Raw genomic sequence first — 26,515 nt, 5'->3', positions numbered from 1 at the left:
GACGCTGTCACCTCGCGACGAAACATTTGAAGTAAAACACACCAGCTTGGCGAACAAATCCACGGCTTCATCCACAACCCAAGCTACAAACCTTCTCAAACTTTTCTACTTGTTTTACCTCATTGTCTTGAAATCTTTTAACCTAAGGTTGAGTTCTAAACCTGGTGCATCCATCTATCACCTCCCCTTTAGGTCATTGGCCTTGATCTTTAGGAATTGTTTCTCCAGTTCCTTCTCTGTACTTCCCCTTACTGATATGGGGCACAATTCTTTGTGAACACCTAATATAGGAGCTTCCAAGTGGTGTTTCTTCTGAAGAAGCCCTCAAGGTAGGAGACAAAGTAGGACATGGGAGTTACCAAAGAATCTTGCTGCTACTCCATTGCTGGGAAGATCATCACCCAAATCCTTCTCAGAGTCTGAGGAAATCCTTTCTGAAAGATCAATATGGCTTCTGGCCAAGCCAGAACTATAGAGATTATCATCACTGCCCAGCAACTCCAACACACATGCTAGGAACAACATAACTACTCTCCTATGGCCTTCACTGGTCTGATCAAGGCTGTTGACTCGATCCATCTGGAATTCCCTGTCAAAGGCCAGTTGTAAATTAAAGGAAGGAAGTTTTCAAATCACAAATTACTTAACATTTAAAAATATTACAATTATTTCCCATAATTTAGAGTTGTTTTCAGCAGTGTCCTTTTGGATTATGGTTTTAAATTCAGATACTGGTTCTAGAGCTTCCTTCCTTGGATGCCACCATGCATGATGCCAGTATTGCTACCTAAATGTTCAGATACCAGACAGGAGGATACAAGTGTATTTTCATACATTCCCTGAGGTCGCTTGCTTGCATATCTCTAAACAATGCTGTTGAATTCCTGATGTACCATAACACACCTTTTTATTTACATATGTACTTTGGGTGTCAAATGTCGCTGTTTAGAGTAGCCTTTTGACCTCTTGCATGGCGTGCTCATTCTAGACTGGTGTCTCTGTCTTAACAATGTCCAAGTCATGTGATCAGCACATCTTGCATGAATCACCATTATACCACATCTACATTTTTAGTCCATTTGTTTTTGCTTCTCAGCACATCACCTCTTCAAACTGCAAACCAATTTCTCATCTCAAGGATGTTGTAGTTGGTAACACTTTTTCCTCTTGAATTTTGAGTAGTGATTGGCATTATGCTTAGCTCTGGAAACTGAAACTGCATCAAAAATTCCAAAGTTCAGTATCGGCGTTGCTCTAGATTTAAATTATGCCTTCTCTCTTTCATATCTTTCTTTCCTCTCTGTCCCAGTACAAAGTGCTGGATTCTGAGTAAGGATTTGCAACCATAGCATGTCGTCAGAGCATTACTCTTTTTTTTTAATGTAAGGTATTTATTGGACTCAGATTTTGTGAATTTTTAAAATAATTTATAACAAAGACTTATTGTTTTTTTTCTGGTAATGTTTAATTTTAAAGCCTGATCTATTCGCAGCTGCAACATTTTGAATTTGTTTATGTTTGGTATGCCTGTAAATCCTGCAATGTTGAGCAAAAATTACATCTATTAGGACCGTGCAAACTGCAAGAAAACTTTCTGTTTCTTTATTTATATTAAAATGGTCAACCTACTCAAACATACTTGACCAAAATGTAGGTGGCAGCAATTTAGTGTAAAGGTCTTGGGCATGGCAACCATGTTACTATTAGCAAGCAAAGAAAAAACCCTCTTTAACTATTTTATTCACGTAATGAGAAAACATAGGAGTAATTTAGCAATGGTGTAACAGATCACACAAATTCCTAGAGGCAGAATTATTGGTAATAAAACAAAACACAACTTTGAGGAAGCAGCTGTTGCTGCACTGTGAACCCCAACTAGTGTATGTGTAAAACTAGAATCAAACCAACAGCTGCATTTCACAATACCAGTTTGTCAGGCATGTTGACTTTTGCTTCTTCAAAATATATTTGCAACTTGATTTTTTTTTTGTAGATTCTCACACCCACATTTATTGCTGCTTCAGTGTGGTAAATATATTTATAGATCAAGATTTAAAATGGAATGGAATGCTGACCACTTCAAGGTAACAAACAAATGCTGGTTGGAAGCATTCCTGGAGAATTGACTAGCTGGTAATATGTCACATCTCCTCTTCTGACCATGTGACATTTGATCACGTGACTTCTGAATGCTGTTGCATTATAAAGATAGGCTTGCCATGGTAAAGTATTTCTACTTGTGGTTTTGAGAAACTTTTTGTGTGACAAAGCTCCAAGAATTTGAGGCACCATGAACTGAAGTTGGATAAGAAATTCAGGAACCAACTTTGTTAAATCTGAATGCTGAGTCCTCACAATTGCTGACACTCCAGCCACCCTCTTGGTTGCATTCCACACAGTTGCAGCTGTCTGTGGTGCTGGTAAAGTGACTTTATCTCGTCAGATACTCCCCCCAGCAACAACTAGTGAAGTCACAAAAAATGGAAAGGGGGAAGGGAGTCATGTTCTGAGGTGGGAAATTTAGTTTGCCTCCTCCAGCAGTCCAGGCAATGAGCATTCTGGGAGGATTTGGGACTCCAGTGTATCGATGTTTTATGTGATAAATGAGCAACAACCGTCTCGAATAGCCAATTTGTTAGCCAGCAAGCATTGAAAGCAGGTTATGTTGGATGTTAGAGGTTTTTATTACATTTTGACATTATATGACCCACCTCTATCTTCCTGTTCAGCAAATTTGGGGCACATGTTAATTTTTGGCTGAAAGGTGAGGCAGGGGAAAAGGAGAAACAAGGATATTGTACGTTCCCATCTTTGGAGGAGTTATACACTATAATGAGAACATTTTTTTTTCCTGATGTTAAGCTATATATAACTATTAAAAGGTATCCAGTGTAAGTTGGAAGCATGTCAGGTATGTTTTATTTTTCTCCCATATTAGAAAGCACCATAGGCTGCAAATAAACTTTACTGTGTGAACGTTCAATTTTATTTTAACGCACAAATCAGTAGCAGGAGTAGGTCATGCCTGTTGCACCAGGCTAGAAGATCATGACTGATCTGATTGTGAACTCTAATGCACATTCTCACCTATTCCAACAACCTTTTAATCCCCTTGCGTTACAAGAAACCTATATCGTTTTGTCTTAAAATCTTCAAGAATTCTGCTTCCACCATCTTTTCATGCTGAGTTCCAAAAGAATCTCAGCCCTCATTTGGTGGGGGGGGGGGGATTTTCTTACCTCTATAATAAATGGGAGAGCCTTTATTTTTAAAAAGGGACCCCTAGTGTTAGATTCTCCTGTAAGAGGAAGCATCCTCTCCACGTCTCCCCTATCAAGACCCCTCAAGATTTCATACATTTGAATCAATTTGCCTTTTACTTTCCTAAACTTCAGCTAGAAGTCTAGCCTGTCCAATAGTTGAAACTTTATTGCTGGAACAGCACAGCAGGTCAGGCAGCATCCAGGGAACAGGAGATTCGACGTTTCGGGCACAGGCCCTTCTTCAGGATTCCTGAAGAAGGGCCTGTGCCTGAAACGTCGAATCTCCTGTTCCCTGGATGCTGCCTGACCTGCTGTGCTGTTCCAGCAATAAAGTTTCAACTTTGATCTCCAGCATCTGCAGACCTCACTTTCTCCTAGCCTGTCCAATAGACAACTTGCCCATTTTGAGGTATTAGTCTGGTAAACCATGTACGAAATGCATCCAGTGTACTTACATTATTTTGGAGGATAACCACTTGATGAAGGAGCAGTGCTCTGAAAGCCAGTGCTTCCAAGTAAACCTGTTGGACTATAACCTGGTGTTGTGATTTTTTTAAAAAAATAATGTATTTATAGCCTTCTCTTTAAACAAGGTGAGCAGTACTGTGCACAGTATTCTAGATATAGACTCGGCGATGCCATGTGTAACTGAAATATAAACTCCATACTTTTTTTGTTCAGTTTCCCCCTGCAATAAATAGCAGCATTACATTAGTTTTCCTAATTACTTGTACTACTATACTAACCTTTTTTGTAATTCATGTATGAAGACTGCCGGATCCCTGTGCACCTCAGAGCTTTGCAATCTCTCCTCATTTAGATATTATGCTTCCTTTCTATGTTTCTCTGCTAAATTGGACATTTTCACACTTTGCCACATTATATTCTTTTTGCCACATCTCTGCCCACTCCGTCTTTAGTCTATTAGCACTTTTTAAAAAAAAATCCTGTTGTATGCACTTCACAACCTCCCTGTCTTTGTGCTGACAGCAAATTTGGTGACCAACCTTTGATTTTATTCTATGAATTGGAAACACCTGCCCCTATGGTACATTGCTCATTATGTCTTTTCTACACAATGCTTACTTTCAGCCAGTCTTTTATTTGGGCCAAATGCTGTACCTGATTCTATGGGATTTTATTTTCTGCAATATCCTTTTGTGGCACTTATCAAATGCTTTCTGGAAATCTAAGTATATTACATCCACAGCATGTGTTACCTTAAAGAACTCCAGTAGATTAAATTGAACCTAGCCAAGTGTCCTGCTATAACTTTACTAGTAACTTTGAACATTTTCCCCATGATAAAAGTTAATCTAATTGGCCTGTGGTTTCCTGCTTTTATCTCCTCTTTTTTTTTGAATAAAGGAGTTACCGTTGTTATCATTTGATTTAATGGAACTGTTCTCAAATTAATGGACCTCTGGAAAAGTAAAACCAATGCCTCAACAATTCTCTAGCTGCCACTTCTTTTAAGATCCTAGGATAAACTCCTCCAGGACCAAACTCGTCCCCTTCACCTGTACACTCAATGCCACTTTTCTGTTGATTTTTGTGATTTTCTTGTTTCTCCCTTCTTTCCATTTCTGATTTATCATTGCATTTAGTCACACCATTAGTCCATTTAGTTTGAATAGTTCAATGCTTCCAGTAAAATAACAAACTTCAGACTAATGTGTTAATGCTTTGTACATTATTTTATTATTTTAGGAACAATAAGAGTAATTAAAAGTCTACACTCCAGTTTCCATCAGGGAGCCTCATTCGTCAGTTTTTTTTTCATTGGTATGTACATGATAGTATATGAGAAGAAACAGGATTCATGTACACCGATAACATTAAGGTATCATTGTATTGAGACTGATCTCCATGTTATATTGTTAATTCACTTTGCTTTACATTGGCTACAAATTTGAACACCTTACTGAGACCATGTTAAAAATGATCAATAGAGATAACAGGACAATATATTGTTAACATTTTTTTTAACAACCATTTAATTTCTGAAGTACAACCCTGCCTCAGACAGAATAAAGGGGACCTTAGTTTAAAAGAATAAATGTAGAAAAGTAAGATTATTTAGCACGTGGTGTAGCATGATCTGTTGTATTGCAAAATGATTAGGCAAAGATTCATGTCTGTGATCCCTTGAATTAAGTTCTCACTATCAACTGCACCGCTGGGGATAAAGGACAAGGAAATCACGGAGTCTCACTTTGTGGTTAGTGCCACATATCTGATAGCTCGGAGAGCAACTGCTATGTTGGTGAAAGGCGAGGTGTGGGATGCTTCGCTGAGAGCAGTCATTTTGGGGTATTAAGAAAAGAGAAAACAACTCCAATTTAAGGCAAATACTTGATGATGATAATAAAACAATAACTTTCATACTTGAAAATATAAACCTCCATTGTTTTTCAGGTAGTTATGCCAGTGCCGCCTCCGCCTCCACCACCACCTCCACTTGCTCCCCCTCCACCAGGGGCTCCACCACTACCTTCTGTAAGTCCAAAATATTTCCATTCACTTGTAGTTATAAACTTCTATGCCCTAACATTCAGGGTTATTTTGGGATATGTCAAGTTATAATACAGAGCGTTACATTAAATGAGCAATTCCTGTAACTGGTGATCTACAATTTTTATTATTTAAAGTATTTATTTTCTCTTAATTCAAAACAATTCAATTAGTGGTGATTTAATACCTGTTTGCATTTATGTCGAAAGGATATTGTTGGCGGTAATCTTTGTACTCGAGATGTTGATCCTAAAGATCTTACCTGTTCACTTTACTGTAACCCAGGGAGAGTATCCCTTCCACTTTATTTTATTTATTCAGTTGTGGGATGTGGGCATTCCTGGCTGGCTAGCATTTATTGCCCTGGAGAAGGTGGCATCTTGAACTACTGCAGTCCATGTGCAGAAGGTTGACCCACAATGCTTTTAGAGAGGGAATTCCAGAATTTTTACTTAGTGACAGTAAATGAACAGCCATATATTTCCAAATCAGGATGGTGTTGTCTGTCTCTGAGACAACAATATATACATAGATGATGATACAGTGGAGACATTTAGAGCTCTATAAAACCCCAATTCATGTATTAAATACTTAAACAAATAATACACTTTTTTTAACTATTAGAGATAACTTAATCATTGTTTTTCACTACCCAAACGTTATTACCCAGGAAAGGTTTTACAGCTGGTGAGACTAAAGCTCTGCTTGACATCTTCACCACACCCCCAACTTATTTCTTTTTGTACATGTGTGTGCCTTTAATTGGAATTATGCGTGCATGTGACTTATCCTGTATAGTTTTCCAAATGCATCTCGTATTTGGATTTATCCGTACACATGAGCAATCCGGACTATTTTGTCCAAATGTATGTCTTGGTAGAGACAGCTAACTTTCCTGCAGTTTTAACTCTCTTGGCAGACCCGACTGACTCAACTGACTCAATGTAATTCCATTCACTTAACAGTCCATTGTTAAGCCTCTTGTCAGTTCCTGTTATCTTAAACCTTATCCAACAAATGGGGATTGGCTTGCAGGGGATCTTACACATGTAGTCTTATGTTTCTGTTGCTCTTGTCCTTCTAGATGGAAATATGGAGGTAAGGATCTTTTGATATTCTGCAATGTATCTTCTAAATAGTACACACCTAAGTGATGGTGGAGGGAGTGGATGCTTATGAATGTGATGCCAATCAAGTGGGCTACTTTGTCATGGATAGTGTCAGACTTTATGTAGTGTTGTTGGAGCTGCACTTATCCAGGCAAATGGAGAGTATTCCATCACACAGCTGACTTTTTCTTTGCCTTCTATTTAGTGGATAGGCTTTGGGGAGCTAAGAGGTGTTGTTCTCTGCAGTATTCCTAGCCTCTGATGTGCTCTTGTAGCCAATGTATTAAAATGATGGGCCACGTTTGAGTTTCTGGTCATGGTAATGTTAAAGTACCTCTTGGATACAGCTCCGGTCAGCCGCTCTTGGTCCAGAGATCATACTCTCTGGTAGTCTGGAATATAAAACTCTTTTATAGACAGTTTAGTTTAAATTATTACCAATGGCATCGATGTTACAATATAGCCTAGAAACCTACACGCTAGGCTTGAGCTAAGGTTTTAAAACCTTTGGCAGAGTGCCCCTAAGAGCTCTCTCAGGCTACTCCCCTTTATTGCTGAGAACAAACTGTCTTTACACAGAAATTGGTACTGAAATTACAAAAAACACCCACAGGCCCTTAATCAGATAAGCAGCAATAAAATGGCAAAAGTTTGTAGAGGAAGAGAAACTAATTGACACGTCTAAGTACGCTTGACTAATAAAACTACATGCACATCAAAGTGGGAAATCCTGATCAAGCTTGGCCAAATGTCTTTAGCTGGATAAGCTCCCTTTTAACAGTACATCATAAGGAGAGACCAGTCTAAATTATGTGGAGAAGGTCATGAGGTAACCTCGCTCAGCTAACATGCCTGTATCATTGTCCTACAAAATGGCTTTTAAAAAATTACCTTAGATTCCCAAAATGCAAATTAAATTCATAACAATCCTGGATTTCCAACTCCAGGGAGCAGTACACAAACATTTCAATCCATGACCAGCAACTGTACACTCTAATCAGATCACAAGAGTTGACCTTTCCACCAGCTTCTGTCGCTCTCGCTCACACACATCTTCCAACTTTTTTGCTATCACAGTTTCAGCCTTTTGTGTTTTCCCAGCTTGTAAGGGTAATGAGACGTTTGCATTCCAGAACCGTCAAGATTTAGGGAGCTGAGCTTCATAAATTCAAATCTGCTCAGTGTGTTTTACATGAAAATGTATCAGGATTGTTCTATTATGTGCATATTCCACTCAGCTTATTAAATTACAAATTACTTTCCTACTGAGCATGAGATTTTTTTTTAAGTCTACAATATAAACCAGAAATTCAGCTATCCAACATCCAACAGTAAAATATGTGCAGCTTCTAGCCCTCTGGGTCAAAAGGAAGTACTGCCAAACATCCCACAAGTGAACAAATGTTATCACCTTATTTACACTGATCCATTGACACGATGAACAGATATCCTTCGTTCTTCTGAACAAATCTCCATTTCTGACTGTATGGTGAAAGGAAGGTCATTGAAGCAATTGCTGGTGGTTTGGCCGAGGACAATACCCCGAGGAACTCCTGCAGAGATGCCTTGGAACTGAGCTGATTAAGCTCCAATAACCACAACTATCTTTTTGTGTGGCAGCTAAGACTCCTCCAGCCAGTGAAGAGTTTGCCTATTGTTTCCAGTTGTTAGGGTAGCTGTTCCTTTGGCTCTGACACAACTTGTAAGAGTTTAAGTATACACCCATTTCACCTGTTTTCAGTTGGGGCTAGGGCACCCATTTAAGGAATGAGTGAACTATGTCTGGAACCATTTCACATAACAGACTTGAAAGCCCAAGTGGATGAGTCAAAAATATAACAAATGTAAAATAAGTGTTTGGTTCCCTTTTATATGTTGTTCCTTCATCAGCCAATCATTCATTTATTGGATATGGTAGGTAAACAAGCTTTATACATTTTTAGTAGTCTTACTTTCACCAGGAGCATATATGGTCCAGTGTTTGGTGCCCATTGAGTCAGAGCAACTGAAGCAAGGTAGATGAGAACCTGAAGAGCTGCTAATATCACCGGATATGTTCATCTTTTTTAGTATTATCCACCGAGATGGAGATTGCTGATGGCGGTGCTTCATACATTCTGGTAACCATTGTAATGCAAGAAAAAATGCAGTGTAATTATTGTGAATCCCATTTCCACCCACCAGTAAATGTCTGAGGCACCAAAACCATGGCACATTTTTGGATACCGTAGATATTTGATTTGTACGTAGGGCTTGTTTTTTATTTATTTGATCATAACCACACTGTTTAGTAAGGATAAGGTTCTCCAAACAATGCAAGTTGACCTAAATAGGTATCTATTATTTCTTGAAACATTCAACCATTTTTGAGTTTTCTACTTAAACTGTCACTGACATCTGTTGATCCCAATGTGTTTTTCAGTGAGTTGGAGGCAAATGTTGATGCCTTTTGAGGTCTGTCTAAAGTGCTGCTCTCATTATTGTGTGTGTATATCTGTCCTCCAAAGATGAGAATGTAAACTATCCTTGTTTCACCTTTTGGAAAACCGCTCCCCTTTTTCCTCTGCCTCATGTCATCTGCTGAAATCTCCACTCATTCCTTTTGTTCCTTTTAGACTTGATTACTTTCTATGTTCTCCTGGCTCCCACTTTTTTACCCTTGAAGCGAAGGCCGTCCAAATCTTTGCTCCTTCTGTCTCATCTCACACTGTTAACATTTCTCTAACTGGGAGGCAATGCTGAAAAGTACAGATAAATATCCTTGCTTTTAAATTTCTTGTTTTGAAATCCCTCCAGGGCCTTGCTTCTCACTAAATATCTGTGTAATTTCTCCCATACCCCAAGTCCTTTTTATGACATCGGTACTTCTCTAACTTGGGGCTGTGTCACCAGTCGCCCAGACCATCAGCTTAGACGTTTCCTCCCAACTCCTCTCCATCCCTATTTTTCTATCTCCTGTTTCTTCTTAAAATCTACCTCTTGCGTTGGCCATCTGACGTAAATTTGCCTATATCATACATTTTATAGTGTTCCTTGTGACATCATCTGTGCAATTTAAGCATATTATTCAATGAACAAAATCTGTGTAATTGTTTTGGTAGTATTCTGATTTATTAATGTCAAATGTTATCAACCAAATGATGCATCAAAGCTTATGATAAACCTACTTACATTTTGTATCTTAAAAGTGATTGTAAACAAGTTGAAAAATACTTATTTTGACTGAGGAAAAAAATAAATATCCTTCAAAAGATCGAGGATATTGTAAAGGCTGTCTTATACAATTTTTAATTTACTGATCTAAGTGTATAGATGGATGTTTGGATGAGATTTGTTTGGACTCAGACTTTGTCAGTGAAACCCAATGTATCTCTTGAGTTGCATATGAATAAATGCTATTTTAAAAATCCATCCATACTTTCATCAGCATAAGTGAGGCTAAACATTGGCTAGGTACTATTAAATCTGAGCTAAGATCTTAAGATGCACAATTTAAAAAACAAAATCTGTTGGACACATTTATTAATGACTTAACTGAATCTAATACAGATTCATCACAAAATCGGCCTCGAACTGCTTTAATGTTGTTCAACACCTGATTGGGTGACAATTTAAATCGAAAACAAAACAAATTTAGTTTTTATTTGTGCAATAATAGTTAACTGTGTTGAATAATTGGCTGTTCATCTTAATACAATTACAGTACTGTAGACTGATTTAACTTTTCACAAGTAATAAAAGCTTTCAAGGTTCTAGTAGTTTCTAACTTAACTTTTGAAGGTTAAGTTTGCACTTGTAACTTCCTCAAGAACATGTTTCAGCACTGAGTGTGAAAACATAGCAACTTTAGGAGTAGGCCATCCAGCCATTTTGAGCCTGGTGTACCATTAAAGGTCATTGCTCATCTTCCACTTCCATTATCATATGGGAATAACATGGATATTTATATGGGAATAACATTTATATTAGTAACCAGAAATCTACCAATTTGTATTTTCGACTTAATGACTAAACATCCTCAGCCCTTGGGGGTAGAGAGTGCCAAATATTCAACACCTTCTGAGTGAAGACATTCCTCATCTCGTACTCTTAAATGGTTTGACCTTTTTATTCTGAGGCTGTGTCCCTTGGTTTGAGATCCCCTCAGCTAGGGAAAACCCCTTTCTTGCACTTACTGTCATTGCCTATCGGAATTTTGCATCTTTCTAAGAGATTGCCTCTCATTCTTCCGAACTCTGGAGAATATAGGCCCAGTTTCCTCCGTCTTACCATTTTACAGGGGTCAGTTTGGTGAACCTCAAATCCACGTCCTTTGTCACAATTGTTTACTTCCTTTTAGACCATGTGTGCGCGGTTCTGGTCTCTATGCTCCAGATGCACCCTCATCAGTGTTTGATACAATTGAAGGGGATTTTCGGAGAGAGCGAGAGACCTATTGCCATATAGAAGAATGTGAGGGGATCTAATGGACATGTACAAGATTGTTAGGGACCTGATAGGGAAGAGGCGGAAAGGCCGTTTCCCCTTGAGCGTCTAGCCCCAAAGGACACAATCTCACAATAACCGGTCACACATTTAAGACAGATTTGAGGATTCTTCTGAGGGTTGTGGGCACTGAGGCCTGTTGAGGCTCGGTCACTAAGTATATTCAAGGCTGAGGTTGACAGACGTTAAATCATTCAGTGAATCAAACTTTGAGGAAAAGGCAGGAAAGTGAAAATGAGGAATATTAGATCAGCCATGGTCATTGAATGGCAGTGCAGGCTTGGCGATAATGGCTTAAATGACATCTGCTTCTCAGGTTTACTTATTACACTCACAAGCTAGCTTTCAGTGAAAACTTACAATTCCAGGTGCAATAGGAGAAGCAACTATGTAAATTTCTCATTGGTAAAGGCAGTTGGAAAGTTGTGACATTTTTCATCAGATAATAAATGAATGCTATATGCAGCAAATAAAGCATTGCTCAACTGAGAAGTGCCATCAGCCAATGCCTGTGACCATTTATCATTTGTGAACAGTGACCACCTTATTTCATTAAAGTATATATTATTCAGCTCATACTTGTATGTTGCTGTTGATTTTGTTTCTGTGTAAAGGTTTCCTCTATTTAGAACACCATTCTCACATGTTGAATGTATCCCTTATATTTTAGAGTTTATCTTTTAAGGAGTCCGTGTTGTGTGGATACAATGCTGTGACTCTTCCTAGCAGCGAGCCTGATGTGGGTTTGCAAACTGCATGCACACAAATCATTGGTGCTATAGTCTCTACAAGTTATGAAGCAATGTGTTTTGTTGTCTTAAATAAATGAACAGATGAAATCAATCCTTGATGAGTGATTCATTTATTAGGCTAATATTGTTACGATGTGGTGAACATTGATGGAAAGCATTGTACTGATGTCTATTATGCTTGAACTGCCAGCAAGCAAGCTAACTTGCAGATAGAATATGGTTGAAGTTTTAAATCATGCTTAAGTACACAAGGCAATCCTTGTTGTCTTTGTTTGATACAGCATTGGAGAATATTGAAAACAGATTACTGGTAAGTAGAAAAGTACTTACCAAGAGATTAGTTTAACACAGTTGAGATTGGCAAAGGATTAGGTTGTGTGTTTTGGATTGATTAGTAAGCAAGAAATGGTCAAAGGCATATTGTCAAATACTCTTTTAGTTCCCTAGTTTAAATCCGCATGCAGCAGATCTCGAGCAAAATTTAACATGTTTAAACAGGCTTTAGAGGTTTGGTTTCTAGTCAAGCCATTAAGATTTGCTTTGCAAGTGGGAACAAAGTTCTACACCCATTTAAAACATCAGGGTAAAAGAGCTGAAAAATGCCAAAAGGTATTAGCCACATTAGAAGAACAATTGAGTCAGATTAGTCATAAGTACAAGCTGACCAGAGTTCATGTTATTTAAACAGAAGCCTACAGAATCCATAGATCATTTTGCAAACAGATTTGGAGAAAAGGGCTCATTGTGTAATTTTTTTTCAGATGTGGAGCTAAGCAGCAGAATCATTGAGTTTGGTGATTTGTATCTACCCTCATGGAGATTTTCCAGAATATTTGCAAGGCAATGATTTCTAATCCAAAGAGCTACTGGAGGATGGATGCAAGTACAGGTAGAAGATCCTTTATCCGAAGTGCTCCCGACCAGCTGTTTTTCGGAATTTGGAATTTTTCGGTTTTCAGAATAGTGACAGTTTTTAATGGTGAAATTTTTAAAAATCTTACCGGAGAAGCAGATTTCTCACTAAGAACATGTTTGGCCACGCCCTCCCAGGTCGCATCTGAGTGACCCACATCGAGTGGGTGTCGATTTGGGAGTGTTCAGAGAAACCTCAGGCCTGTCGATGCTTGGCCACGCCCCCCCGTCACATCTCAGTGACACAGTGGGTGTCGACTTGGGTTAACTGTTTGCTCACCAAACAATCTTTGTTAAAGAGGAAAAAAAAACTTCCCAAAAAAATCTTCGGATTTCGGAGCTTTTTGGCTTCTGGCTGTCTGGATAATGGTTCTTCTACCTATACCAAGCTTTCCTCACAGGTGGTTGAAACATATAGTTCTGAGTACAAACTCGATGATTATCTTCACCCTTGGAACACAAACATAGCAAGATATGGGCAAGGTGTGGTCTTCTGCATGCCACCAGGGAAATACCCAGCTTTCAATCAATTTTACAAGGTATGCAGCAGAAAAGGCCATCTGCAGAAGCAGTGTAGCACAGCATAGACTGATGCAGCTCCGAAGAGTTGTGCATGGAATCAAACAGACCACACTCCTCATGTATCTTCCAGCTGTGATAAAGAATTTTTTATCTGACCACGTGCGTGTGTATGTATGTGCATATATACCAGATGTAATTGTTGTACATGTTAAGACAAACAGTGGTGAACACTTTTCATACTGTGGTGTTTTTCATGCAATTCAATGTGCTGTTTGAATCATTTGCAAAAATTCTAATTAAATCAACTCCGAATTGGTAAGCAATCATTATTGACTAAGATTGGCACTTGCCCACGTGGCAATGTACTGCACCTGAAAACTAAAACAAAAAGTACTCTACTCATGTTGAAACTTAAGAACATAAAGCTTTCAATACATGATTCACTAATTCTATATGGAAGATGAATAGTATTGGAGTTAAGAACAGCCAGCCTGGACATCAGCCGTTCTAAATTGTAGACACTGCTGGACCAGCAGTTGCATGGATACAAGTATACTGTGACCTCCTACTAGTCACAATCCATGCAATCAGAAAACATCCAGAAACTGCAGAGTATTCGAGAGATTCTCTTAGAATTGATCATGCAATAAGAGGGAACATTTCACTTTCTTCTGAATAACTGATACTAAGATCTCAGCTCTCCACGGTGAATGTGAAATGTAAGCTCAAGAGGAAAAGACTGGACAATTAGCTCAAAACTTAAGAATACCATTTCAAAGCTGATTTAAAGGATACCTCTGCTCAGTGCTCAAACTGATTTTCAAGAGGTGAAGAAGAGAATGGAAGCTACAAGCTCTGTATCATTAATTCAGTGAAATGATTGCCATTTTATGGGAAGATCTGGAACAATTCACATAAACTAGATCAAGCTCAGCAGGAGCAGGCATAAACGTTGGATTGAGCTCAAAGTATTGCTGGAGAAAATGTCAGATCGGCAATGAATTGTGGAGATGTATAGCGAACTTGACCACAGGAGGCAGTCCTCTGAAATAAAATGTCAGTAATGATGTTGTAGTGAAAGAACTGAACCAGGAGATGGAGCAAGTCGGACAATCACTGAAGCAGCTAGTGAAAGAGATCCAGAGAAAACATGAAGGAAAAAATAGTTTGGGAAGGCTTGCTAGTCATTAAAACAGATATGGAAGGGACAAATATGCTGGGCCAACAAAAGCTAGACTTATGGTGGAATTCAAACAGTCCAAGGTTTTGCAAATAAAATCCAGAGGCTTTGAAATGAATTGGAAATTCTTCTTCAGGAAACAAAATCATAAGTGCCAAGAAATTTGAGTCACTCAACAGCTTGAGTAATGAGATCAGACTGTAGCTAATCTGGACAGAAACTTCGTGTGTCATGATAAGCAAACTCTCATCCCAGTGCATGTTCCAAGAAGCATACCAACAGTCAGTGTACATGTCACATCTTAGCTCTCTCTTAGACCCAATCCATGAGGCAGTAAGCACCCAGTTATTAAAAGCTGCAATAATGTTGATTACTGAGATTCTAGCAAGGCAAAAGATGCACCTCCTTTTCACAGAACTGTCAACCAGAACCTTATCCATTCTATGGGGTTTTCCCCAAAGCAAAAACAAATCAAGTTGTAATTCCTCTAAACCGAAAGCAACTTAATGCCTTTTTAATATTCAGTGTCTTTGCATTCTGAGAGTTTTACAATCAAACAATAAACACTTCAGGAAGTGTTTATTGTTCTCACCTACAATTTTAAAAATTATGGTTGCAGAAAGACAGACAAACTAATTATTGACCCCCTTTTGCACAGAGATCAAAACCTACATGAAAATATTTTAAAATTCAAACCCAACTACTAATTTACATAAAAATGAAACTGATTTTTTTTTCTATATTATCTGATGGATGTTCATTTTCAAGCAAGAAACTTAGTCAGTTAATGAAATTATAAACAATAATTGTTGCCTAAAATTTTGTTCTTTAGCCATGTGTGAAAATAACTCTGGATCTATAAATTATCACATGATCGTTAGTGCTGCCTTCTAAACTTCCACAAAACATCATGTGATTATTATTTTTAGAAGTTGTTCCTAGCTGCATCCTAGAAAAAAGGTTTGAAATACATTATGGCACCCTTATTTCCCACATAAGAGGATATTTTCTCTGATCTAATGTGAGTTAACACTATTTATTATACTGTGATGTTGCACATTTACTTAGCTTGATTTATAATAGGTAAATGTATTTCTGTGCTGGTCTCTGTAGCAGCAAGGATTGGACTGTACAATTACAATTATTTGTTCATATAGGGAAACAGGTACATCACTTACCTGCACATCAACTTGTAAACAATCCAAAGGAAGGCAAAGAGTGGCATTGGGAAAATCAGTTAAGAGAAAGTGAGGACTGCAGATGCTGGAGATCAGAGTTGAGTATAGTGCTGGAAAAGCACAGCCGGTCAGGCAGCATCCGAGGAGCAGGAGGATTGATGTTTCAGGCATAAGCCCTTCATGTGGATGAGCAGAGGGATCTTGGTGTCCATGTACACAGATCTTTGAAAGTTGCCACCCAGGAAGTATCTCCTCTAGCTTACCAGTCCATTTCACACTCTCCTCTTAAACAAAACGGTCCCTCTTATTTGTAAATACTGAAGAAAAGTACTCATTCAAGACCTCTGCTATCTCTTCCGACTCAATACACAGTCTCCCACTACTGTCCTTGATAGAATCTTTTTCCACATATGGAGTCAGCTATTACAAGGGGGCATAGCTTTAAATTAAGGGGGGTTTAGGTATAGGACAGATGTTAGGGGTAGGTTCTTTACTCAGCGAGTCGTGAGTTCATGGAATGCCCTGCCAGTAGCAGTAGTGGACTCTCCCACATTATGGGCATTTAAGCAGGCATTGGATAGGCATATGGAGGATAGTGGGCTAGTGTAGGTTAGGTGGGCTTGGATCGGTGCAACATCGAGGGCTGAAGGGCCTGTACTGCGCTGTATTCTTCTATGTTCTATCATGAACCATTTATCATTTGACATTTAATGGGTTACTTTTCATTTGGTCAAGTTTACTTTGGTAAACAAATCTTAATGTTTGTTCATAGCTTTATGGATTCCTGCTGAAGGGCTTACGCTGGAAACATTGATTCTCTTGCTCCCCAGATGCTGCCTGACCTGCTGTGCTTTTCCAGCACCACACTCTCTCTAATCTGGGAAATCAGTGGATAATGGATTGGAGAACGATGAGGGTGGTGTCAGGAACATCAGTGAGTTGGATAGGCTTCTACACGAGGACAATGAGTAGGGTTGGAGGCATCAAGGAGTGAAGTTTGAAAAGCTTCCCAATCCAATGTGTGGTAGGAGATGCTTGTGGGGACAGTCAATTATGATAAGAAATTAGATACTGAAAGGGATTTGGTGTGAACTATCCAGATGTGGATCTGTCAGAGATTTGACCCCTTGGCAGAGAGAATTGGTAGGAAAGGATGCATCTAGTCTGAGGTTGGGATAATTTGAGGTCTAATACTTTGTGTCATGGAATCTTACAGAAGTTCAAGGTGTGGAGGGGCTAGGATCAGAGGGTTTGGTGTCAACCAGTAAACTTGGAGATCAAGGTGGCATGTCCAATTTGGAGAGTGACAGTCAGAGTTGGTTATTGAAATCAGCCAGAGGTCAAAGGGGAATATTGTCTTGGAGATTGATCTTTCAGGAAGGTTCAAGAAGGTACAGCAGGGGATCATGCCCAGAAGGGATGGGAGAAGTCAAGGTTTGGCAGGGAGAGACTGAGTAGCAGAGGCAAGGATTGTTATGACTGGAAACTCTAGGTATATGGTGGGGTGTACAAAACCGCATTGGAGGACATGGAAGGCTATAAAAAAGGGGCTGTGTGGCAGTGACCACCATGGTCTTCACATGGGGGGCAGGTGGGCATCATTTTGGTGTATTGCTTAGATCAATAGCTTCACTTATTTAAAAAAAAACAAAATTACCCAAATAGTCATTTTATAATCAACGGATTAGCATGATTTTAAGGTATGTAGAAGTGACCTTGGATCATGTTCTTTGACATTTAGTGGGTTATTTTTCGGTTAGCCAATTTTATTTACTGTTAAACAAATCTTAATGTTTGTCCATAGCTTTATGGTTACCATTATAGGGTATTCTCCTTGTAAAGGAGGAGAAAGTGAGGACTGCAGATGCTGGAGATCAGATTCGAAGAGCCAGTGCTTCAGGACTGGGTGTGGGTTTGGGGGGTGGCTGCAGATAAAGTGGAAGGTGGGGGCAGGGTGGTGAAGTGGGGCTAGGTGAAGACAGTGTATGACCAGGTTAGTCAATGGGAGGAATAAACCTGGTAGGTGGCTGGGAGGAATGGAAGGGAGGAGGTTGGGCTGAGAAAGGAGTCAGGAAATGGGAAGGGAGGCTATTTGAAATTGGAGAACTCAACATTGAGTCCTCCACACTGTAGACAGCCCAGGTGGAAGATGAGGTGTTCCTCCAATTTGCAGTACTGTTCATTGTGGCAATGGAGGAGGCCAAGGATGGTCCTTTTGGAAAGGGAATGGGAAGGAGAATTAAAATGGTCGGTGACTGGGAGGTCCGGTTGGCCTCTGCGGGCCTGTTTGAGATGCTCAGTGAACCATTCCCTAAAATGTTTGTGCTCCCCAATGTAAAGAAGACCGCATTGGGAGCGCCTGCTACAGTAAACTAGGTTGGAGGAGAGGCAGCTGAACCCCTCTCTTTCCTTTTTTCTTTCCCCCCCCCTCCCCCCCCCCCCCCCCCCCCCCCAGAAGGACTGTTGGGGGCCCTGGATGGAGGTGGGGGGGGGGGTGGGGTGGTATGCCAGTAGCGGAATGGCAGCCAATGCATATCAATGAGACCAGGGATGATGGGCGAACTGGTATAACTGGCACAAGCAATGTATTGTTTGTATTTGTACTTCATATTTTGTAACATCTGGGAAAACAAAATAACAAAGCTGTACACTGGTGAAAGCAAAATACTGTGGATGCTAGTCATCTGAAATAAAACTAAGTGCAGCAGGAACTCCGGTGGTCTGGCAGTATCTGAGGAGAGAGAAACAGTTTATGACTGCCATTTGTATACAGATTTGCCACTTTTCTATTTTGCATATTTTTTTAAACCGCAATAATGTGACTTTTTTTGGGAATAATTTCACATTTTCATACTCCTGATTTTAGAGCTTCTCTTTTCAGTACCATTTGTGAATTCAGATGTAAATCAAATATGAGAGAGCCTCTAAATTCTGCTTCCCAATGCATATTTATGCAGGGAACTAAATTTACAAAATTCCGCAGACACCAACCATTGCTTCAGGAAATGCATTATACTGCAAAATGTGACTAACTAAAGTGTGTGTGTGTGTGGTACCATAAAGATGCTTGCTTTATTGATGTATATCGTTTAATATATTTTTCTAGTAATGCACTTTTTATTTGTTCCTGCTTTGCTTTACATTAGGCTAGTTGTGACAGTTTAAGAGAATATAAAAACTGGTATCGCAAACTTTTTACAGTATTTCTGTGGGAAAGGAAATAAGTGCAGCAACAAGATGGATCGCCCTACCAATGTTCAGGAAATCTAAAATGTTGCAATCTAAAGAATGCAGGTTGTGATGGGGAAAGTACATATTCTGCAGTTGTTGTCTGATGCTTAAATTATATTAACTTATGGTGCTGCAGGAGCATGTCAATCATGTGACTTAATTCAACAGTAGGTAAATTAATATCAATGGGTCCATATCTTTCACTCCTATGAATAGAAGAATGGTAAATCAACTCTTAAACTTCCAAATAGGCAAACCGAGATTCATCACAAATAGTTATCTATGTATCTGGTATAAGTTCCAGCAAGCAGCCTTTAACACTTCGTATCACTCCAGAGAGGAGACATTGGATGAACTGAGCAACAACATATTTTTAAAGTTATCCTTAACAGAGCCAGTAGACCGCCTTCAGTAATCAATCACCTCTGGGATAAAATATGTTCCTCTACTAAAATTTTGGAGCCTTTGTAAGGTCCTCAGCAGGGCTCATGCCAGCTGTCTGCTGGTGAACATTCCCCTGAGACCTTATAAGGCCAGGAGTTCTTCGGTAATCAGAGCAGCTTGGAAACTCTCCCAGGAGTGCTTGCTTGATATTTGATGTGGGTGGAAAGTGTGGGTTAGGTGAAAGAGCTGCACTTCCATTCCTGAAAATGGTGGCAGTCACAAACTGGGCAGTTTCATCCTAATGTGCAGAAAAAGAGATTATTCACTGTCCAACTGCCCTAGCCCCAATGTAAGTAGGAAGACCCAAATATTGAGGATAACAGGCGTAATCATGACCTTGTGTGGTTTTGTAGGATCATAGATACAGGTTGATGGGAATAACAATGAGTGAAATAAAGTGTTCATTTTTGATCTATTTTTGATTGTCAAACTTGCCCAACCTGTATTATCTTTAACATCCACCTGAATCATGCATAACTAGGGCTGTGGATCAGGCTTCAAACCAAATCATGGAGGGTAGGTTCATGGAAAATTATGGAAAAGGTTAAGGGGGGGGGGAGACTCTCAAAGTTTCCAGAACCGGTAATAGAACAGGGTATGGAAAGAGTCAAGAGTCCAACTTCAGGCACAGCAGAAAGGTGGACATCTATGAGAAGTGGGCAGTCAATGCAGGACTGAGGGTGTTGCACTTAAATGCGTACAATGTATGAAACCAGGTAAATGAGCCTAAAGTGCAGGTTTGAATGACTTGTTGTGGGTATTACAGAGACTTGGCTGCAAGGGGATCAGGACTGGGAGCTAAATATCCAAGGATGTACATCCTAGTGATAGAATGAGCAAAGGGGACAGGGTTACCTTGTTTGTAAGAAATTAAATCCATAGCAAGAAGTGATGTAGGGTCAGAGGGTGTAGAATAGGTGTGGATAGAGTTGAGTCATGAAGAATTATGGGTCTTATGTACAGGCCTCTTAACAGTAGTCAGAATGTGGGGAAGAAAATAAATCAGGACATAGAAAAGGCATGTAAGAAAACCACAATTATAATATTCAACAAGGGACTTGTGGACTGGGAAAATCAGGTTGATAGTAGATCTAAAGAAAAGGAATTTGTGGCGTGTCGACAGATGGTGGTTTTTTTGGAAGAACTTCTCTGACATTTCTGGGTTTGGTGATGTGTAATAAGGCAGACTTCCATTTAACGAATTTAAGGCGATGGAACCTAGAGGGCAGTGATCATAATCTGTTAGAATTCATTTTTCCAGTTTGAGAGGGAAAACCTGGAATCAGATGTAACCGTATTACCATTGAATAAAGGTAACTACAAAGACATGAGGGAGAAGCTGACCAGAGTTGATTGGAAGGGAAGCCGAGCAGGGAAGATAGTAGGGCAGCACTGGCAAGCGTTTCTGGGGATAATTTGGGAGGCAAACCAGAAATGCATCCTAAGAGAAACATTTTTTTTAAAAAAAGGTTCTGGTGAAGATTAGTGGGTAGCAAGAGGATCAAACAGCCTTTTAAAAACCAGCTGAGGATTTCTGCGGAGAATAGAAAAGGTGAAATATGTGGGTAAGCTAGCTAGTAATACAAAAGATTGCAGGTTTTTTTTTTAGATATATAAAAGATGAGAGAAAGGCAAGAATGGACATTCAGATGCTGGGAAACTGAGGCTGGCAAGTAATAAATGGGAACAAAGAAATAGTGGAGGAACCAAATAGATAAATTGCATCAGTTTACATAATGGAAGACATAAGAATGCCATAACTTTGAGAGTCCTGGGGAGAGGTGAATATGGTGACCATCACTAAGGAGAAGGTGCTCTGGGAAGCTGAGAACTCTAGTTAAATTCAAGCTTTTGCCAAACCTTGCACTCTGCCAATTTTCACTTTAACATCTGCATATCATGCTATCCAAGCATGGAACCGAATCAATAATTCAGACTATATCAGGTGTGAATTACAGCAATCTGCTATTTAGGTAGCTACTACTGCATCAATATTACTAATGGATGGAGTGTCATAGACAAAGGAACTCTAAACTCACTGACAAATTGCTAGAAGTCCTGCGACAATGGTTCTTGGAGAGAAGGGAAGCAATTTCTGAAGCTGATCTGGCCCACCTTCTCCACCAGAAGCAACTGATACAGCAAGCATTGAAAGAGGCAGTTAGTCTTACAGTATTGAGTCCTCGTCTTTCACAAGCTGGCACAATAATACAAGGAAAAGGGTAGATAAGAATATACCTGGTATGGAAAGCCAATATTCCTACTAACATGTTCCTCCTACATTAGAGACACAAGCATGGTAGTCTGGCAGAATTTTCTTCATTCTAAGAAGTCTAGATGTAGTACTGACTCTATAGAATCTGCGATACTTTAATCTGTAAGTAGGAGATTGGAGTTGCACACTGGTCAGTTACAAGTTCTGCAACTTATGGGAAAACTTGTTTTGCGAATGGAGGTTTTGGGTTCTTTTAGGATTCTTTTGTTAGCTCAATAAAAGCTTGGTTGAAACTTTATTGCTGGAACAGCACAGCAGGTCAGGCAGCATCCAGGGAACAGGAGATTCGACGTTTCGGGCACAGGCCCTTCTTCAGGAATGGAGAAGGGCCTGAAGGGCCTGTGCCCGAAACGTCGAATCTCCTGTTCCCTGGATGCTGCCTGACCTGCTGTGCTGTTCCAGCAATAAAGTTTCAACTTTGATCTCCAGCATCTGCAGACCTCACTTTCTCCTCAATAAAAGCTTGGATCAGTCATTATTCAACTTTTTTAAACTTTGACCTTGTAAGATAAACTTTGCTTAGCTTTTAAGTTTATTGCATATAGGCTTGTTTGATTTATGTCTACTTTGGTGTAGCTTCTCTCTTTTGCAATAAAATACCTTGGTTTATCTACAGTTTAAAACTATAATTCCTAAAACTATATTCTAAATTTTTAAATGCAAAAATATACTTAGAAATATTTTGGTACATGTACACTTAATGGAGCTGTTCATACCTATACTCTCTAAATTTAGAACAAATTAAAGTCTTTGTTCTCTATACTCTCTATTTGCAGTCAACGTCTTGGCATTTAGCTAAGGTATCAGCAGGGCCCAGTTACTGAATGGACCCCATTAATGTTCAGCAGAAAGATCTTACACGGTGGTATTCCCCACCATGCCTTGGCGGCAGCTGCCCCAGGCTTCAGCATGTCCCTCGGCACAAAGTCCTGGACCTTTTTGAATGTGCCAGTCTGCAATACATGGTCAGGGTCAACTCCTTCAACTGGAGGACCAACAAATTTCAGGCAGACCAAAGAGCATCTTTCATTGTGTTGATGGTCCTCCAGGCATGCTTTCTGAGGAACAGACCAAACAGCATGGCATCCCGGGTCACTGAGCTGCTCGGGATGAACCTCGACAAACGCCACTGAATTCCTCTCCAAACTCTCTTTGCATAGGCATATTCCAGAAAGAGGTGTGTGACCGTCTCTTTCCCCCTCCACAGCTGCTTCGAGGGCAGCTTGCGATGGTGCAGAGTCTGGGCATACATAAAGGATCTCAGTGAGCGGCTATTCTCCCCACCTGCCAAGCAATGTCCTGATGCTTGTTTAAAAGTTCTGGTAATGAGTTGTTCTACCAAATAACTGACCGTCTGCCCAGGGAACCACTCAACAGGATCTGCCCTCTCCTTTTCCCAAATGGGTCTCTAGGACACTACGTGCTGACCAATTCCTGATGGACTTGTGGTCAAAAGGTGTTTTCCTTCACAAATTTCTCCATGAAGACCGGTCATACTGAACGTTCCAACTACTTGGAGCGTTCCACGGCAGCATGGCCAGGCCCATCCTTTGCAACACCGGGGGCAGGTGTTAAAGTACAGATTTGAGATCGCCTAGGGAATCCCTTGTGGACTCCGACCTGTAAAGTCTCTCTCCTGGCTCGTCTCAGAGATCGTACCCTTTTGAAAGTCTGGAATAAAAACCTCTTCCAGACAGACTAGTTTAATTTTAGTCATCCCCTTTATTCACTAATAGCATCACTGTTACAACATAACACTGATGCCTATAAGCTAAACTAACTAGGTTCTAATAACCCAGGAGAGTAGGATGCCAGCTCTTCAAGTGCTCCAGCAGGCTATTACGATGTACTGACACAAAGTGGCTTCCTGTTTACAAAAACATTGCATGTTATTAATTAGACAGACAAGAGTGAAAGACAATAATTCATAAGAAAGAAAAGTTAATTGATTGATTGGTCTGTGTGCGCTTGACTGATCACTCCTAGCCATGAGCTATCCATCAGGTTGGAAAAATAAATCCAGCCAAGTTAGGCATCTGTGGCGATATAAGTTCCTATAAAGAAGTACCAATCTAAATTAAGTGGGAGATGGCAAAAGGTAACCTTGCACAGCACGCATGTCAGATATCATTGTTTTACGAGATGGCTTAGCAAGGAGTGCAAACTTTTGACCATAAAATGGCTTCCTGACAGATTGTGTCAGAATCTCTTCAGTGTTAGGTTTAGAATAATTTTAGCTTAAAAAGGTGTTGCTGGAAAAGCGCAGCAGGTCAGGCAGCATCAAAGGAACAGGAGAATCAACGTTTCGGGCATAAGCCCTTCTTCAGGAATCATAACTATGATTAGAATCACACCTTTTTAAGCTCTGATCTCCAGCATCTGCAGTCCTGACTTTCTCTTAGAATAATTTTAAGCTGGGAGCAGATTCCTGCTTTTTATCTTAAGCACAGAATCATTCTGTACCTGAGGCTGAAATGTTACTGCAAGGTTGCACTTAAAATGATTAATTCATCTTGAATTAAACATGCCTTCTTCAAGTTTGCGATTCAAATTCAAATAAGACATAAGGTCTGATTAGGTAGAATTGATAGTGGGGCAGTCTGTAAGGTCTGTAAAAACAGCAAATAAGTTTAAATTTTTATCAATATTTCCTTTTACAGTTTGCATTTCATAACCAGTAATGGCTACTCAAAGTCAAAGTCTCAAAATGCAATTAAATTCAATCCAAAGCAGATAAACACGAAGAGTTAATTTTCTATTGGATTCAACAGCCTCAGCACTAAAATAATCTCTCTCTAGTGTCCTTTTGAACTGTCAAGTCAAGGTTTTGTAACAGCAAAGATTTCTTTTCTCTCTGTGACTGTGACTGCCCCGCTTGCAAGGGGTAATAAGAATCCATTATAATTGGCACCATCTGACTGTTAATCACAAAGTTTCATTTCAGGGTCAGAATCAAACACTCTCATTAATTTCCAAAGGGAACGGCTGTGAATGTTATCACTTGGTGTCCTGATCACACAGATTCACCAATGCTAAGGCAAATGTTCGTAACCAGATGCTGTAAGACCATTTTATCACTTGGTGAGCCTAGGTGTCCCCATCTTTTACATGCTTAAGTTTTTCCCCCCCACCTCCTTTTTCTGAGCCTTCCTGTCTATTTCCTAGTGCAGTAAATGTGTTCTACAATTCAGCATTAAACCTTTTAGTCTAAATGTTTAAAGACGAGTTTTAAGGCTATAGACTTTCTCATAGGTTTGTAGTGACACTTGGTGTTTGTGTACTGAGGATTCACAGCTTGATGCAGCCACACAAAGATGTCCATCAGGGCAAGGGTAGCATTGGGTGTGTTTTTTATTTCCCGTTTTTGTCCAGGTCTTTGTACATGGCGTCCCTTTGGATGCAGTCCATCTTCAATGTCTACAGAAGTGGAAGATGGACCAGGTGACTGCGGGGGCGCAGGATCGGGAAATAGGCCAGACCTGCACCACGTACAATGAGTACCTCCCACCTGGTGATGAGGTTTTTACCCACCGTGATCCCATCTGCCCAATGTTAGTGACATGCTCCTCTCAAGACTTTGGTGCACACTCCAGCCCTTCCAACCAAATATCCAGCACCTTCAGGTGCCCTGTCCTGACTGTGAAGGGGAATAGAGGAATGCTCGGCCCAGTTTTGAAAGAGCATGGCCTTGCTCTTGCCTCGGTTTACCTTGGCCCCGAGGCCCATTCAAACTGGTCACAGATGCACATGAGTCTGTGCACTGAAAGTGGGTCCGAGCAGAAAACAGCAGCGTCATCCTTGTACAGGGAGCCCTTAACCTGTAGGCCCCCACTGCAAGGAGTAGTCACCCCTCTCTGGCTCATCCTTCCTGATGGACCCAGTAAATGGCTCGATAGAGCACACAAACCAGAGAGTGGGCAGCCCTGCCTGACTCTGGATCTGATCAGAAAGCTTTCTGATTCCCACCACTATGTTGGTGTAGAACGATTGGATCCAATTACAGTTTCTCTCTCCAAAGCCCATTTTGGAGAGCGCATCTGACAAGTAGGGGTGTAATATCCTGTCAAAGGGTTCACGCTGATGAGGCAGGTTTCCTCCACCACCCCTCCCTCCCCCTCATCCTACACGTAGGTGATTGTATCCCTGAAGAGCACGAGACTCAGTGATCTTCCTGCCTGGTACACCACAAGTTTGGTTGGGGTGAATCACTAATCGCACAACAGATGTGACCTGATTGTTTTTACCTCATTGCCAATGACTGCAGATGCTGGAAACCAGATTCTGGATTAGTGGTGCTGGAAGAGCACAGCAGTTCAGGCAGCATCCAAGGAGCTTCAAAATCGACGTTTCGGGCAAAAGCCCTTCATCATTCCCGTACTGCATCCACCTGGACATCCCGCGCTGGCCTATTACCTGCCCTCAATCTCTTCATTTCCAACTGCCGCTGGGACATTAACTGCCTCAACCTGTCTACCTTCCTCCCCCACTCCAACCTCTCACCCTCACAATGCACAGCCCTCCAATCCCTCTGCTCCAATCCCAACCTCAGCATTAAGCCAGCGGATAAAGGGGGTGCAGTGGTAGTCTGGCGCACTGACCTCTACACTGCTGAAGCCAAACGTCAACTCGAGGACACCTCTTCCTACTACC

At 40.3% G+C, this 26,515-nt stretch overlaps 1 protein-coding gene across 3 annotated transcripts in view; it reads left to right on the top strand.

Moving 5' to 3' along the window:
• Positions 1-26,515, top strand: part of wipf3 (WAS/WASL interacting protein family member 3) — a 105,552-nt gene that overhangs the window by 32,483 nt on the left and 46,554 nt on the right. For all 3 annotated transcript variants that reach the window (XM_043689519.1, XM_043689520.1, XM_043689518.1), the window contains exons 2-3: positions 4,974-5,106; positions 5,682-5,762. In XM_043689519.1, coding sequence (XP_043545454.1) covers positions 5,086-5,106; positions 5,682-5,762 — 102 coding nt within the window. In that variant the 5' untranslated portion in view covers positions 4,974-5,085. The remainder of the gene's footprint in view (positions 1-4,973; positions 5,107-5,681; positions 5,763-26,515) is intronic.

Source organism: Chiloscyllium plagiosum, chromosome 5 (assembly GCF_004010195.1).
Source record: "Chiloscyllium plagiosum isolate BGI_BamShark_2017 chromosome 5, ASM401019v2, whole genome shotgun sequence".
Taxonomy (NCBI): domain Eukaryota; kingdom Metazoa; phylum Chordata; class Chondrichthyes; order Orectolobiformes; family Hemiscylliidae; genus Chiloscyllium; species Chiloscyllium plagiosum.
This window is presented reverse-complemented; position numbering and strand designations above follow the sequence as displayed.